This window comes from Suricata suricatta, chromosome 17, assembly GCF_006229205.1.
Source record: "Suricata suricatta isolate VVHF042 chromosome 17, meerkat_22Aug2017_6uvM2_HiC, whole genome shotgun sequence".
NCBI lineage: Eukaryota > Metazoa > Chordata > Mammalia > Carnivora > Herpestidae > Suricata > Suricata suricatta.
This window is the reverse complement of record NC_043716.1, coordinates 2,148,793-2,163,882: the sequence shown is the minus strand read 5'-3', so window position 1 is coordinate 2,163,882 and position 15,090 is coordinate 2,148,793. Positions and strand designations below refer to the sequence as shown.

The following is a 15,090-nucleotide window of genomic DNA, read 5'->3' as shown; positions in this document are numbered from 1 at the left end:
CTACCTGGGGCGGAAGCCTTGACATCTGGGTCTTGGGTGGGGAGGGGGCGTGGTGCCCCGAGGGGGGGAGCGTTGGGGGCTGGGAGGCCGGGACACCTGGGTTCGCCTAAGGGAGGGGGACGCTGGCGCCCTTAAGGAGGCGCGGTCTCCCGGGAGGGAGTGGGGAGGAGTCTGGTTAAAAGCTGTTCCCGGCCTGGCCCACCCACCAGCCACAGACTCTGAGGCCAGGTGAGAGGGGCCCGGGCGACTGAGCCGAGGAACTCCAGGGACGGGCAGCGGGTCCCCGGCGCAGCGGGCTGGGTCCGGGACGCCCGGGGCTCCAGGGGCCCTAGAGCGCATACCCCCTCGTGCGGGGTCCGGGGCAGCCGGTTTAGCGCCTGTCTCTCCAAAGGGCGCCTGATTGGTCGGGAGCAGGCGCTCCATTCTAAGGACGCTGAACTTGGGGACGACGTCTACTTTTTAAGGCCCCTTGTTTCTCTGGAACGACTTCAGCCTGGGAAGACATTTCCGTCTTCGGGACCCCGGCCCTGGGCATCAGCGTTTCGCTACGGAGGGGAGGGCTCCCCTCCACCCCACCGCCCCCATGGCGCTGCCCGGCTCCTCGCACGACCAGGCCTGGAGCCTGGAGCCCCCGGCCCCCCCTGCTCCTGCCAACTCGTCCTCGGGCTGCCAGGAGCGCGAGGCGGACGGCAGCCCGTTGGGGTCCGGGGGGCTGCCCCTGGAGAAGGTGAAGCGGCCCATGAACGCGTTCATGGTGTGGAGCTCCGCGCAGCGCCGCCAGATGGCGCAGCAGAACCCCAAGATGCACAACTCGGAGATCTCCAAGCGCCTGGGCGCGCAGTGGAAGCTGCTGGGCGAGGACGAGAAGCGGCCCTTCGTGGAGGAGGCCAAGCGGCTCCGGGCCCGGCACCTGCGCGACTACCCCGACTACAAGTACCGGCCTCGGCGCAAGACCAAGAGCGCGGCCGCCGGGCCGCCCCACTTCGGCCAGGGAGGCGGCGCCGCGCCTGGGGGCGGGCCTGTCTGGGGGCCCGGGTACGCGACCGCCCAGGGGAGCAGAGGCTTCGGGTACCAGCCGCCCAACTACTCCACAGCCTACCTGCCGGCTGGCTACGGGTGAGTGCCTGGGGCGCGCGCGCTGGGGGACGGCCGGGCCCCGAGTACACCCCGCGCAGAGGTCACTCCCGGTGGATCGGGGGGCACCCCCTCCCACCCGGGCCCCGTGAAGCCTGGGCTGGGAGCGCTCTGCTGGCCCAGGTTTCCCTTGGAGGAGGGTTCCATCCTGGCCTGACAGGGGTGGCCCCGCAGCCCCCCCCCCCTTACCCCCACCCCGGACACGATCACTTTACGGTTACCTGAATTTCCCGTTTCCTCCCCGCTTCTGGCCCTCCTGTGACCCTGCTTCCTCTCCCAGCCCGCGGGGCAAGGAGAGGCCAGGCCCGACTCTGCCCCTTCCTGGCCTGCTGCCCCGAAGGAGGAAAACAGGCACAGCACGCAAGCCGGCGCCGAGCGTGCCCTGACACGGCCGCCGTGCTGCTCGGAGGCCGGTCTGGGCCCTGGCTCTGAACCCGCGGTGCCCAGTGGGGCCCGGAGAGCCAGGGGTGGGTACTGGGTGACAGGTTCTGCCTCTGTTTGCTGGAGCGGATCTGCCCTGCCCCCAACCGTGGGTCGGGAGGTCGGAGAGGGGGGCTGCCGGCTCCTCCCAAACCAGGGAAGGCTCTCTAACCCCACTGTCTCTCTCTTTGCAGCTCTTCCCACTGTAAACCAGAGGCCTTGTCGCCGTGCTCCCTCCCTCAGAGTAACCCGAGGCTCCAGGGCGAGCTGCTCCCCCACTACAGCCCCTACCTACCCCCAGGCTCCCCCACTGCGTACACCCCTCCCCTGGCCGGGACCCCCATGCCCCTGACCCACCTCTAACCCTCATGGACATGGACCTCCAAGGAACAGCGTGAGCCTCCTTTTCCACCCAGAATCTCCTACCCTCCACCCCACCCCAGGCTGCTAACCCTTCGAACCCTTCCTTAGAACCTCGTTGGTCCACCGGTCAGAGGCCTGTGCTGCGGTTCCCTCACCCTGCCCCCCCAAAACATGTTTTTTTTAGAACAAACACAGTTTTTATGATTAAATCAGGTTTCTGAGTCTTTATTGCCCCATTTCTGTTCCCCTTCACTGCATCAGGAACCAGTAGCATCCACTCCCTTCCGCCTGGGCCTGCCAGAGCAGGGAGCTCCTCACCCCACCCTGAGGCCCTGCCTGAGTCATTCTCGGCCCCCGTCCCCACCCCCTGCCCAGCACTGGGGTCCTGGAGACCGGCCCACCCAGGTTCAGAGAGGGGGGCGCCCGCAAGCCCCTAGTTCCTTCCACTGCCCAGGCTCTGGCCTCCAGGGCCACCAGGGACGCGGGGAGATGGCGGAGGACAGGGCAGACTTTGGCCCCAGAATACCTAAGTAGGAAGGATCTGAGCCAAAATAACGAATTGGTAGCACATGCACGGGACAGTGTGCAAGTCAATGCCAAGCGTCTGCCAGCAAAGCCCTGTCCCTCCTAAGGATCGGCATTTCCCACGGAAACACACGCTCCAGAGTTTTGCGGTTGCAGAGGAAGGAATGATTTCAAGTCACACCAGCGGGCTGGTGCAGGTGGGAATGACCCTGAGGCCGGGCCGCTGGCTGGCGGAAACGTGGAGCGGACCCCCACCGCCAGCTCCTCCTACTGCTGCTTCTTCTTCGCGGGGGCCTTGACGTTCCAGTAATAGAGGAGCTGGGATGCGATGAGGCCGTTGCAGAGGGAAGAGACCACGAAGGTGCCAGCCATGAGGGGGTCTCCGGTCTCCTGGGGCGAGACACAGCGGGGGTCCCGTCACTCCTCAACGGAGAGCTGGGGCATGAGGTTTTAGTGCCCTCTAGGGGCAGAAAGCGCACTCACCTGGATGGAGGTGAAGATTCTGGCCAAGGAACCCCCAAAGAGCAGAAAGACCGTGACCGCGGAGAGCTGGCCCGTGTGCCCGTTCCGGTAGTTAGTGGCCGCCTGGAGCAGCTGGGGGGGGGAATGGAGACTGTTCGGTCGTCTGAACTCTTCCCACACTCACCCCCACGGATACCCTTGCCTCCTCCCCGTACTCACCCTCCCCACGACTACAGCAGGCACGTTGGAGGCCTGCAGCAGGGTGACTAGGGATGGAGGCGTCAGTGGTGACAGCAGGCACAGCAGGACCAGTGCATAGCTCACTAGAAAAGTGCCACCTGGGGGGCGGGGAGATAAGCAGTCGCGATCAACCTCTCCAGTGCTCCAGCTTCCTTCCCCACGCCTGAGTCCCCAGCAGGGCCCCCAAGAGCCACACCCTGCTCCCGGGTAAATTCCCAGCACCTTTCACAGTCTGTCCACTGTAGTGCAGGACCAGGAAGCAGATGGTGAGTGTCTGGAGCATCAGGAACAGGGCTTCCCCCCAAGAGCTGCGGAGTCAAGAGTTGGGAAGAAGCAAGGTGGGCCTGGAATGAGGCAGGGAGAGCCCCCATGGCCCGTCCATCTGGTCGCTCCCTGTCCTCCACGGCCCTACTGGTTCCCAACAGCCCTCACCCCGATGGACTTGGCCTAGATCCTGGGCATTCTCCAGATGCTCACCGCCTCTCCTCACGTCCCCAGACAAGCGCCAGATTGTGGCCGGTTCCTGACCTTGCATCTGCCTTGCCCTACGCCCCGCTAGAGTTGTCGGCATTCAGCCTGGGGGATAAAGGGCGGGCCCCTCACCTGAAGGGGAAGTTGTTGGTGATGCTGTAGGCCATGGTGCCCGTCAATGCCACTAGTTCCAGCACGACGGACTGAAGGCTCAACCCTTCGGCACTCCTGGCTCTCAGGATTTTAAACACCTGGGGCAGCTTAACTAGAGAAAGGATGAGGACGGCAGGGATGAGGGGCCGACACCCGTGGGAGGGAAGTAGGTTAGCCCCGGTTCGGGTCAAGGGACCCACCCAGCTCACAGCATCTCAGCCCTGCACCCTCGTCCCCACAGCTGGGAGAGAAGAGCCGATACATACCCAGCAGTGACCCAGCCACAATGCCCAGACCCAGGCCTTTGCTGAGGAGGATCTTGAGGCAGGGGACTGAGAAGACAAAAAGAGGTAAATACAAAGGAGGCCCCTGGAACCCAGGCCTGGGGTAAATAAAGGCTTTTCTTTTTTTTTTTTTTAATGTTTATCTTTGAGAGAGAGAGAGCACGAGCAGGGGAGGGGCAAAGAGAGAGAGGGAGACACAATCTGAAGCAGGCTCCAGGCTCTGAGCTGTCGGCACACAGCCTGACTCGGGGCTTGAACTCACAGGTGTGAGATCATGACCTGAGCTGAAGTCAGACGCTCAACCGACTGAGCCACCCAGGCGCCCCAATATAGGCTTTCCATGCTCCTGTGCGTGGCTGCTGCTCGTGAAGAGCCTTACTTTACCCACATAAGAAAGCTCTGGGTTGGGACACCTGGGTGGCTCAGTCAGTTAAACCTCCGACTTCAGCTCAGGTCAAGTCAGATCTCACGTTCGTGGGTTCGAGCCCTGCGTCGGGCTCTGTGCTGACAGCCAGCTCAGAGCCTGGAGCTTGCTTCCGGTTCTGTGTCCTTCTCTCTCTGCCTCTCCCTCTCTCATGCTCTGTCTCTCTCTGTATCAAAAATAAATAAAACATTAAAAAAAGAAAAAAAAAGAAAGCCCTGGGTTGTATGGCCCTTCCTGTTTCAAATCCTATCATGGTCAGGCAGGTGACTTTCCAAAACAGCTTATGCCGCACGGATTACAGCTAAACTTCTTGGTCTGACTTCCAAGACTCTCCATTGCTTCCCTGAAAAGTTGAGGAATGCCCAAGGGTCCTCCAAACCGTTAATCTCCTCTGAGAAACTAGGTGATCCACTCCAAGGACAGATCTCACTGTCCCTCACTCCTCAACCCTGTGTCCCTGGCTCGCATCTCCCGATCCTGGAAGCTCTCCCAGCCCCAGGAGCTTAGCCTAGGAGAAGTCAGGACTTGGACCAAATCGTGTCCCAGGAGCACGGAGGCGGACCAGGAACTGACTGACTAGGGCTGACTGGGAAGGCCTCCCAAAGAGTGCTGTCTTGAGGTGGGCTTTGTGTGCAACTGTGTCGCAGACCGAGTAAGGAAGGCGGGCTATTCCAAATTTAGACTAAGGGCAGAAGTGGAGGATGAAAGGAGCCTTTGAAACAAATGTAACTTGGCTCCTTGACCTATTAAAGATTGGAACGATTTGATCAGATTTTAACTTTGTCTTGTAAGACTTTTAGTCTCTCCGTCCGTCACGATGGCTAACATGCAAGCCTCACAAAGAAGTAGTTCCGTCGGCCTCCCGCCCAAATATGGCGAGCTCCCTCTAAGGGGACCGAGACACTTCCGCCGCGATTCGCGGCGACTTCCGCCAAGGGCGCTCGAGCAGAACTTTGATAGGATGCCGAATTAAACTCACCGTGAAGCAAGTCCCACTGGACGAAAATTTGGTCGTAGCATTTCTCAGGTAAGAGAAGCGGCACCAGCACTCGTTTGAGCGGACCGTCTGCCTCGGCCGCCATGTTGCACAGCTAGCTTCCGCCAGTCTCTTCTGGGCGCCATCGACGTACGGTGCGCATGCGCGCTCTGGGCACCCCGCCCCCGACCTCCACGCGACTAAGCTGTACCGCCGCCTGTTCCCCGCTTTTTCTTACTCCTCCCCACCTTCAGCAGCGTGAAATAGATCACCAGAGACCACGTCTCGGACGCACCCTCCGCGTTCGAATTTTACGGCGTTCATAGGCTCTGCGCCTGCGCAGTTCCATCTTTCGCGCCTTTGTTTACGCTTCCAGTTTGGAGGCCACGTTTAACCTCCTCCTTTTCTCGGCGGCTTCTGCGCGGCGCCATCTTGTCTGCCCCCGGCCGACTTCGCCTCGTTCGAAGTTGAGAGAGAGAAGGCGCATGAGTCTCCAAAAGGGCGTTGGGTGGGGGCGGCGTTAGCTCGCTGTCTGCGATGCTGTCGCCGTCTCCAGAGGGAATGGCGCCGGCGGGAGCAGGCGCGCAGGGCCCTTGGCCGTCCCTCCCCCGGTGTGCGCGGGCCTTGGCGGCTGTGTGCGCGCCAGCACCTGCTGGGCTGGGACCGCGGGGCAGAAGAGGAGGCGGTGGGGAAGGCGAGCTTCTAGGCCCTGTGGGGTGCGGCCACGCCCGAGGGCTCCCTCCCACCCCACCGGCCCCTGCCGTGTGCTGAGCCGGATGGCCCTGCGACCCCTCTTGGGAAAGGGGACCTCGGACCGCCTGGCCAGAGTGATGCCCTCCGCCCCCCAGCGCTAGGGCCCCAGCTCTCAGCCCTTCGGGTGGAGGTGGGCCCGACCGTTGGCAGCCACCACGCTGTCGAGCAGCCGTTCTTGGCTACACTCGGCAGGGTCACACGGGACGTCAGGGACGCGGTGGTGGGGCTGCCGAGGAGCCGCGCGGCGAGCAGGCCGCCCCCAGCGGGGTGGGCGTAGGGCCTTCCTGGCCGCCTGCGATTGGAACGGTCACGTCCTGGCCCCAGCCATGGCCCCGTGGCCCTCCTTCGTGGTGCATGCAGGCTGTGGTCGTCTGGGAGGCCCTTTCTAGATTCTGGACACAGCCTGTCCTGGGGGTGCCACCCACTCCCACCAGGTAGACCCCCACTGGGGGGACTTCAGGGTTTGCTTGGCGGGTGGCTGAGGCTGGAGGGGTGTTGTCCCTAGGAGCAGAGAGTACTTGGACCCACTGCTGTCAGGCCTGATGCGACCCTTTTCAGGTGAGAGAGGTGCGTCCCTGGTGCTGTGAGGGTTTCATGGGGGGAGGGGTGCAGAGCAGAGCGTTCCCGTTGCTAAGAAGCCTCGAGAAAGGTAATGACCAAGGTGTGACCTTTCCAACCCCGCCCATCAGCTGTAGTGATCTGCCTCACCTGGGTCTGCTTAACAGGATCCGAGGGTGGAGGACCCAGAAGAGGAGGGTGGGGTGGAGGCAGAGACCCTCTGCCAGCAGTGCCAGGCTGTGGGGGGTGAACCCTCCAGGGCATGTGGTCACACGGGGTGTGTTTTCATCCCTCCCTAGCTGTGTGGCTCCGGCTCCCAGAGACAACCGTGGAAGGTGCAGAAAGGTGCGGGACAGGAGCCTCCGGGCTTTTCACCCCGGCGGGAAGAGGACAGAAAAGCAAGGACAGAGGTCGGAGCAGGTTTTATTTTTCTGGGGATGGAGGAGGAGAGACTTGTCACATTTAATAAACCCCTGTCCCCTCGTCCCTCCCAGATTGCATTATCCATATTTCTGTTCCTGAAGAGCTAGAGGGTAGGAGGCCACTTTGGTTCTTAGGCAGTTGATCGGGGAGAAAGGAGGCAGCCCCTGAGTCGAGTCCGGCGTAGCGCTGGGGCTGCGAGCTCAGAGGGGCTGGTAGGCGGGCGGGCGTCTCCGGATGATGCAGAACGTGGCACCCACCAGGGCGAGGAGGCCGAGGAAGACCAGGCCGATGATGAGGGGCAGCAGGAGGAACTGGTCACTCGGACAAGGGAAACCTGGCGGGAGGGGAGGGGAGAGGAGGAGAGGGCGACTCAGCGTGGCAGTGGTGCTGGGGGAGGGGGAGGGCCATGGGGAAGTGGGGAGGGCGCGTCAGCATGGCAGTGGTGCTGGGGGAGGGGGAGGGCCGTGGGGAAGTGGGGGATGGGGTGGAGCTCTCTGAGCAGCTGGTAAAAGAAAGGGGAGAAGGGAGCAGAGCTGTCCGAGAGCCGTCTGAGAGGAAGGAAAGTCCGGGTTGGGGGAAGGGAGGCTCGAGGCCTCCAGCAGGCGGTCAGTGCAGCGGGACATTAGTGGGACGCAAGTAGCTCTTACTTGGCCCAAAGGCCCCCGAGGGGGGCAGCTGGGCGGCCTGGAGCTTCAGGTGGAGCAGGTCGAGGTGCAGCGCCGGGGACAGAGGGATGCTCGCGTTCCCACAGCTGAGGCTCTGGCCCAGAGGGGCCTGGAGCGCGCGAAGGGATGTGTTCCTGAAGGAGAACATCCACTCTAGAAGAGGGAGCCAGGGTCAGTGTGAGTCCGTGTCCCCGCCCCTTGGCTCAGCTCCCCCCCCACCAAAGGAGGGACAGGAGGGCAGGTCACTCACGCGCTGCCTGCGGGAAGGACACGTTGTACTCCAGAGCCACGTAGTTCAGGTAGACGGCGTTTGGCTCCTGCAAAGGGGACCGGGAAGGCTCAGGGTGGGGTGGCACCCGTGTCCCTGGGGTTGGAGGGCAGAGAGGGACGGGTAGGGAAAGGGCGCGTGGAGAGTGAGGGCTGAGGACGAAGTACCTGCTTAAATCCAAAGCTGAGCTGTCCGTAGGGGAAGGAGAGAAGCAGGTGGGGGTGGGCACCCTCACAGCCCCCCTGTGCCTTGGTTTTGTTGGGGTTCAGCACAGAGGTGCCCCAGGCCTGCAGGGGTTCAGTGGTTTTGTAAGACCACACGGCCGTGCCGTCCGAGGTCCCCTTCATCCCGCGCCCTCCTCCCCTCTTCCATCTGGGCCTCACTGGCCTCCCCTGGTGTCCACGGTCCTAGCGATTTACCTCTCCTCCGCCCTGGGTCGGGTACAGAATTCCGATCCAGATCTGGGCTTGGAGCCGGACGCAGGGCTGGGAGCCATTAGTCCACGTAAAGTCCCCTACAGCATCCTTGGAGCCTGGGCTCGGACTTGGAGGGGGTGGAGGGGGTCCTGGGTGGGGGCTACTGGTGGCGGCTCTTGGGCTGGTAGCCGTGCTGTTGTTTGTCGTCGGGTGAACTGTGGCGTTCCCGTGACTGGGGGTGGTGGTGGCATGGTGGCCGGCCGTCGTGGGCCCGTGGCTGGTGGCGCCCGTGGTGGTGGGCCCGTGGCTGGTTGTTGTGGGCCTTACTGTACTTTCTGTAGCTGTGGGCGTCACCGTGAAGGATGGCAGCAGAGTGGCTGATTTTTTGTGAGGACAGCCATTCCCTGTCCCCTGGGCTTTGGGCAGAGGAACAACCCGGTTAGCAGCCCACGGCACACCCCCCAGGGCCCCCCCTTTTCAGGCCTGCGTCCTTACCCACTAGAAGCCCCAGCAAGGCCCCGGCGAAGACCACTGCCAGCCTCATGGTTGGGCAGCCGCGCCCAGTCGGTCCGCGTCAGGCTCGGTCCGCACCGGCTGTGCTGGCTCAGCCCTGTTGCCTCCGCTTTCTTTTGGAAAAGGAGGAATTAAGCTGCGGACTTCCTGACTCAGGCACCTCAACCCCGGCCACCACTTAGTCACCGAACCGTTGTCACAAAGTTAGGGGATTGGCCCTGGCACCACCGGCGTCAAGAATGGGTGTTGGTGGAGTTTGGGGGCAGCTGGTCCTTGGGGCTCTGGGAAGGGAGGGGACCCAAGTGGGCAGGGAACCAGTGGGGGAGACGGCCCCTCCCCTCCCCACCCCACATGGGTCCCAGGAGTCCCATGGGTTCTGGAAGGTTTCTAGTCCCTCTTCTCTCCGTCACTTCCTCTTAGACACGTGAGGCACTTGTGATGTTGCCCACGCCCTGCCCCTTACAGAGGGTCACGTTACCCAGTAGTTGTGGCCTTTTCCTGGCTGTCCCTCGAGTGGGAACAGGAAGTAACACAAGAGGGCATTAGCTGGGGACCCAGGGGAGATGTGCCCAGTAACAGGTGGGAGGGGGAGGGGAGGCAAGAAACAAGAAGCCCAACAGGCAGTTTCCAAGTCATTTTATTCAGAATTTTGTGTTTGTTTCCTGAATCAATAAATACTATACAAAACAATGTAAAAATGGCTACCATTTTCTCTCCCCTGCTCCCCCCACCCGGGGACAACTCCTTGGGCCACGCAACTCAAGGGCGCTCCAGATTTGGTCCAGCAAATGAGGTTGACACTACCAGCCCCCTGTGTCCTCTTCCCAGAGGCCAGCCAGGCGGGGCGGAGCCCCTGGGGTTTGGAGGCTGGCTGGGCTGCGGAGACGGGTTAGTGTTTTTGGGAGAAGAGACGGCGCCTGGGGCAGGAATGTGCCCCAAAGTAAAGGGTGTCTAAAATGTTCACGGTTCCTTCTTTTGCCTCAAAAAGTGACATTTATTCAAAGGAAAAAAAAAAGAAAAAAATGACAAGATGTCCATCCCCTGGCTCCCTTCCCTCCCCCCTCCTGCTCCTCTCCAGCTCCCAGGACTGAGCCCTGGGGCACAGCCTGGTGGCAGGACAGCCCCTCAGATGAGGTCGGCCACGTTGAGGGGCATTTCCTCGATGGAGGTGTTGTAGAAGGTCTCGATGTCTCGAAGAGTCCTCTTGTCTTCTTCTGTCACCATGTTGATGGCCACACCCTTGCGGCCAAATCGTCCACCGCGTCCGATTCTGGAGGAGACCAGGGCCCCTCAGCATGACGCAGGGCGGGGCGGGGGAGGCGGGGTGGAGGGAGCGCGCTTACCTGTGGATGTAGTTTTCCCTGTTGGTGGGAAGGTCGTAGTTGATGACTAAAGAAACCTGCTGCACGTCAATGCCGCGGGCCTAGGGCGGAGGAGGGCAGTTTCAGCGCGGGCCGGCGCGGGTCTGTCCGGAGGGGACCGGCGCGCACGCGCAGGCAGCCCAAGGCAGGCAAAGGAAACCGACATCCCCTCCCCAAACGGCCTAAGGCGTGCCAGGTTCCGTTCCAAGCGGCTACGTTCCTGAGCAGGCGCACGGGCAGGCCCCCTGGAGAGGGAATCGCCTCGGGCGCCCCCTCCTCCTTCCCAGTCTTCGCCGGAGGCCGCCCCGCTCACCAGCAGGTCCGTGGTGATCAGCACTCTGCTGGAGCCGGAGCGGAACTCCCGCATGATGACGTCTCGCTCCTTCTGGTCCATGTCTCCGTGCTAGAACGGGAAGCGGGAGCGCGCTGAGGACCGGCGGGCCGCGGGCCGCGCACTGCCGGTGGCCGGGCGCAGCGACTCACCATGGCGGACACGGTGAAGTCTCGGGCGTGCATCTTCTCGGTGAGCCAGTCGACCTTCCTTCGGGTGTTGATGAAGATGACTGCCTGCGTGATGGTCAGGGTCTCGTACAAGTCACACAGCGTGTCCAGCTTCCACTCCTGGGGGTGGGGCGGGGGACATCAGTCAGGGGCTATACCAACGCCCCCCGCCAGGCCCGCCTCCTGCACCGGGCCCCACCTCTCGCTCCACATTGATGTAGAACTGGCGGATACCCTCCAGGGTCAGCTCCTCCTTCTTGACCAGAATTCGAATGGGGTCCCTCATGAACTTCTTGGTCACCTCAAGCACGTCGGAGGGCATGGTAGCGGACAGCAACACCACCTAACAAAACGAGAAGCCTCAGGAAAGGAAGGGGATTCTCCACGATGCCTGGTCCCCTTCCCCACCGCCACCTGAAACAGAAGCCAGTGTGTAAAGAGGCCTGAGGCAAGACGCCAAGAATTCCTGTGAAAGGCTCCTCCGGCACCTGCGGTGGCTGTCCCGTCCCCCAAACCGCTTTCTCACCTGGGTATTACTGTTGAGCTTCTGGAATATGTCATAGATCTGGTCCTTGAACCCGCGGCTTAACATTTCGTCCGCTTCATCCAGCACGAACATTTTGATATACTTAGGAGCTACAGGGAGAAACAGATAATAAAATCAAACAACAGGTAATAAAATGAAAACTATGAAATCAGACTTTGATCTCCCAAGAATGAGCAGGGGACCCGAGGTGTGCTCTCAGAATACACAGGTTGATCCTTTGCCCGGGACCCCCGGGCCAGGCCAGGGCAGTAGAACACTCCCCGGGCCACGGCAGGGGCCAGCCAGGCTCAGCTGACACGCATGGGCTCATCACAGAGCAGCTCTTCCCCGGGCGGAAGTGGGTGGCCTCGAGGCCGAGGCTGTGAGCGGGTGCGGGCAGGGAAGGCGGGATGACGGCGGAGGAGGGCAGGGACCCAGGGAGAGACACTCACACAGGTATCTCCGGTTAAGCATGTCGAACACACGTCCTGGGGTCCCCACGATGATATGGGGTGCTTCCATTTGAAGCTTCTGCACCTCAGCACGTACATTGGTCCCCCCGATGCAGGCGTGGCAAGAGGCGCCCATGTAATCTCCTAACGCCATGACTACCTTCTGTATCTGAACCCGGGAGAGAAGACCGGTGTTAGGTAGGACCGCCCCAGACCCCGCTGGAAAAGCTTCTCATGCAATTCTCTCCAAATTAGACATGCGCTGTTAAGCTCGCTTTCCAGGCAAGAGACTCCGGATCTGAACTTGGTCTGGTTGTGAATCAAGAATTCATAGCAACAACCTAAAAGGAGTGACCCATTCATTAAATCTCGAAAAGCGACCAGTTTAATGAACTGGGATACCTACCTGTGTCACTAAACCTATGCTAGGTGACGTGTTCATTCGGTAGCCTAGTGCCCTGAGGAGTTCTTCTAGAACATTACCTATTTTGCCTTTATCCGCAAGTGACCACAGAGTCATCCTGTCATTTCCCCAGAAAACATTTAAAAGTAACTCACTAGGAGACTAATTCTGATTCTCTCTCCTCCAAAACCCCAAAAGTCTATCATTAGGACTTCTGTGCCCTAGGCATGAAACAGCTCTGGCCACCAACCCAGGCATCAAGCTAGGATGAACAAAGGACCGCGTCTGCTCTGCCCCAGGCTGATAGAAGAGCGCCACCACCGCCGAGGTGTCTCTTTGCCCAATGCCAGGGGTTTGTTCATAAAACAGCCACCAAACTCGCTCAGCCAGCTGGGCCCCACCTAGCAGCCTTTTCACTGGACTCCGGAAATGGGCGGAGAAAACAATACTTCTTGTTTGGGCAGGAAAAGACCTATAATTAACCCCAACCAGCCTTCAGAGATCCAGAAGTCCTCTTTAAGGGGTCTCTTCCCCAGGGCTTCCTTTCTCCGGAGGTGGTGGGCCTTAGGGAGCACGCCTCTCTGATCTGATTCTGCTCCTCGTTCCCAAAGCCGCTTCCAGAGGAGGGAGCCCCGCACTCACCTGCTGAGCCAGCTCGCGAGTGGGTGCCAGGACCAAGGCCTGTGTAGCCTTTAGATCCAATTCAATCTGTTGCAGAATCGATATGGCGAAAGTGGCGGTTTTCCCAGTCCCAGATTGGGCTTGAGCGATCACATCATAACCTAAGCACACGAAGGACTCGCCATGAGGACATGTTGCGGGACCACAAGGCGTTCAAGGCTCTGCTTAATAAGCAACTGATCAGAGCTGAGTGCCAGGCACTTAGTGCCTCACGACTGCATCGCACAACCACCTGATGCCCGAACGGGAACACTGGGACACCACATCAGACTGTTAGCTCATTTACCGACCAGGGATCCGTGTGTCCAGGGCATGAACCAGGCACCGGCACAGACTGAAAGCCAAGCTGGGATAAACAAGGAATTGCTCTGCCCCAGACTGGCTGGCACCAGAGACCAGGTGCCACTCTACCCAGGTCAGGGACTGTCCAGAACTCGTTCTGGGGCGGAGAATCTTACCCTTGATACAAGGAAGAATGGCTCGCTGCTGGATGGCAGAAGGCTTCTCAAAACCATAGGCATAGATGCCCCGGAGCAGGGACTCGGAGAGGTTCATGTCGTCAAAGCTGTCAACGATCTCATTCCAGTTACTCTGTGGGCACAGAGAGATTCTAATAGTAGAAGAGAAGACGCTGTGTCCCAGGCACTGGAACAAACGGGACCTTAAACCTGCACCAAGCCTGCCACAGCCCACAGCCTCTCCTGCTTCCGGGGAGGCAGATTGGCTCTAGTGGTCTGGAAAGTCACTCTCAAGGGTCGTTCCACTAGTTGCAGGAACAAAACTCGACAGGATAGGCGGGTTTCACACACACTCAGGGACGTCTCTCTTGTAACAAGTCACTGGAAGGGACTTGGGATGGGGGGGAGGAATCATCTACTTGGGAGTTAGGCAAGCAGCACCCCCAGGAATCAGTGGACACTGCTAAAGACAGTGCCTTCCCCAGGCACAGAAGACAATGACGCAAGAGTCCAATCTCACCTCGATGACGCCTTCAGGCTCCATCCCATCCGGGCCATTGTCTCTGGATCTGTTGGTTTAAAGCATAAGTAGGCCGACTAAGACGCCGGAAATCCCGACGGCCAGGCTCTTCCTACCAGCAGCCAGCCTCACGATGCCCTCAGCCCCCACTCCCCGACCCGACCCCCATCGATTCCCAGGAGGCACAACACTCGGGATCTACAACAGAGTCAGGCCTCTGCCCCCGCCACCGAGGGCCAGATCCTGCCCGGAGGCTGGAAGAACGGCGCCGCGCTTCCGGAACCCCGAGGGTGGTCCCCGAGGCGGGGCTCACGTGTCCCGGGCCGGGCCGCTCAGAATCCGAGCGCGTGTGCCTCCCACCGCGGCCCCGGCGCGCCGGAAGTCCCGCCCCGCACCTCCCAGATGCGAGAATAGGACATCCCCTTCCCCCCACGTCACTCTGCCCGCGCCCTCCCCCACCCCCTCCAGCCCGTCTCCCCCCCTCGCGGTGCCCGGATGTGGGAGGCCGCGGGCGGTGGCGGCCTCGCGCACAATGAGCCCCAGCCGAGCTAGCGAAGGGGGAGATTGCACAACACTGAGAAGCGAAGCGGGCTGGGGGAGGGGAGCCCCTCGGGCCGCCATGTGCTCGCTCCCTCGACCACCCGGCGGCGTCTCCTCCCCCCGCCACCCCGCCACGGCACAATCAACAGCCCGCCCGCCCCCGTCGCGAAATGGCGTCGCCCTCCCATACCTCAGGCCGCTCACCCCCGAAGGAAAGTGGACCAGCCCATCCGCAGTTTGCCAATTGCCCGGCTCGTGCGGCAAAATGGACCCGACCGCCCGGCGCCGGGTGGGCTCCCGGCGCCTCACGCGGCCGCTCCTCGGGGTCAGGCTCGGTCCTGGCCGTCAAGAAAACCAGCACACTGAACGGCCGGCTTCTTCCGCCCCGACCCATCACTCCCGCGACAACACGCCCGGCTCCGAGGACCCGGGCGCCCCCGCTCCGGCGAGTGGTCCCGTCGGAACCCTCCGGACTCCCGAGCGCGCACGAGCCCTCCCTCCGCCAGAGAGGCGCCCGGCCCCGCCGGTTCGGGTCACACGCGGCGGCGGCCGCCTCTGCCTCCCACGCCCGGTCGCGGCCTCGCCTGGCGCTCGGCGCCG

The 15,090-nt window shown here is 61.5% G+C and overlaps 5 protein-coding genes and 4 non-coding genes across 10 annotated transcripts in view; 2 read left to right on the top strand and 7 right to left on the bottom strand.

The window, feature by feature from the left end:
- The first annotated feature begins 157 nt into the window (after positions 1 to 157).
- SOX15 (SRY-box transcription factor 15) lies at positions 158 to 2,126 on the top strand. The gene is made up of 2 exons (XM_029929141.1): positions 158 to 1,116; positions 1,749 to 2,126. The coding sequence occupies exons 1-2, from the start codon at positions 584 to 586 to the stop codon at positions 1,915 to 1,917; spliced, it is 702 nt and encodes a 233-aa protein (XP_029785001.1). The 5' UTR covers positions 158 to 583; the 3' UTR covers positions 1,918 to 2,126.
- MPDU1 (mannose-P-dolichol utilization defect 1) lies at positions 2,113 to 5,667 on the bottom strand. The gene is made up of 7 exons (XM_029929140.1): positions 5,456 to 5,667; positions 4,035 to 4,100; positions 3,748 to 3,880; positions 3,367 to 3,452; positions 3,124 to 3,242; positions 2,926 to 3,036; positions 2,113 to 2,832 (listed from the first exon to the last, which is right to left on the bottom strand). Exons 1-7 carry the CDS (start codon positions 5,556 to 5,558, stop codon positions 2,710 to 2,712), a joined length of 741 nt encoding a protein of 246 aa, XP_029785000.1. The 5' UTR covers positions 5,559 to 5,667; the 3' UTR covers positions 2,113 to 2,709.
- Positions 5,668 to 7,168: 1,501 nt separating this feature from the next.
- CD68 (CD68 molecule) lies at positions 7,169 to 9,594 on the bottom strand. Of its 2 annotated transcripts, none has more exons than XM_029929138.1 (6): positions 9,031 to 9,594; positions 8,539 to 8,951; positions 8,287 to 8,406; positions 8,102 to 8,168; positions 7,834 to 8,004; positions 7,169 to 7,520 (listed from the first exon to the last, which is right to left on the bottom strand). In XM_029929138.1, exons 1-6 carry the CDS (start codon positions 9,077 to 9,079, stop codon positions 7,387 to 7,389), a joined length of 954 nt encoding a protein of 317 aa, XP_029784998.1. In that variant the 5' UTR covers positions 9,080 to 9,594; the 3' UTR covers positions 7,169 to 7,386. The 2 variants fall into 2 exon arrangements, with proteins under 2 accessions (XP_029784998.1, XP_029784999.1); XM_029929139.1 differs by having other exon boundaries at positions 8,539 to 8,876.
- A 489-nt stretch (positions 9,595 to 10,083) lies between these two features.
- EIF4A1 (eukaryotic translation initiation factor 4A1) overlaps positions 10,084 to 15,090 on the bottom strand; it is a 5,347-nt gene continuing 340 nt past the window's right edge. Inside the window, exons 2-11 of the mRNA XM_029929137.1 lie at positions 13,951 to 13,999; positions 13,431 to 13,563; positions 12,934 to 13,073; positions 11,889 to 12,057; positions 11,437 to 11,546; positions 11,110 to 11,253; positions 10,893 to 11,030; positions 10,723 to 10,812; positions 10,392 to 10,471; positions 10,084 to 10,318 (exon numbers count right to left, since the gene is read on the bottom strand). Coding sequence (XP_029784997.1) covers positions 10,174 to 10,318; positions 10,392 to 10,471; positions 10,723 to 10,812; positions 10,893 to 11,030; positions 11,110 to 11,253; positions 11,437 to 11,546; positions 11,889 to 12,057; positions 12,934 to 13,073; positions 13,431 to 13,563; positions 13,951 to 13,999 — 1,198 coding nt within the window. The 3' untranslated portion in view covers positions 10,084 to 10,173. The remainder of the gene's footprint in view (positions 10,319 to 10,391; positions 10,472 to 10,722; positions 10,813 to 10,892; positions 11,031 to 11,109; positions 11,254 to 11,436; positions 11,547 to 11,888; positions 12,058 to 12,933; positions 13,074 to 13,430; positions 13,564 to 13,950; positions 14,000 to 15,090) is intronic.
- On the bottom strand, positions 10,537 to 10,677 carry LOC115283106. The gene has a single exon (XR_003904915.1). It is a non-coding gene; the product is annotated as a small nucleolar RNA SNORA67 (small nucleolar RNA).
- On the bottom strand, positions 11,649 to 11,775 carry LOC115283132. Its single transcript, XR_003904940.1, has one exon. It is a non-coding gene; the product is annotated as a small nucleolar RNA SNORD10 (small nucleolar RNA).
- LOC115283124 lies at positions 12,504 to 12,646 on the bottom strand. The gene has a single exon (XR_003904932.1). It is a non-coding gene; the product is annotated as a small nucleolar RNA SNORA48 (small nucleolar RNA).
- On the bottom strand, positions 13,270 to 13,397 carry LOC115283123. The gene has a single exon (XR_003904931.1). It is a non-coding gene; the product is annotated as a small nucleolar RNA SNORA48 (small nucleolar RNA).
- The window catches only part of LOC115282908 (basic proline-rich protein-like), a 2,898-nt gene continuing 2,493 nt past the window's right edge, over positions 14,686 to 15,090 (top strand). The window contains exon 1 of the mRNA XM_029929142.1: positions 14,686 to 15,086. Coding sequence (XP_029785002.1) covers positions 14,756 to 15,086 — 331 coding nt within the window. The 5' untranslated portion in view covers positions 14,686 to 14,755. The remainder of the gene's footprint in view (positions 15,087 to 15,090) is intronic.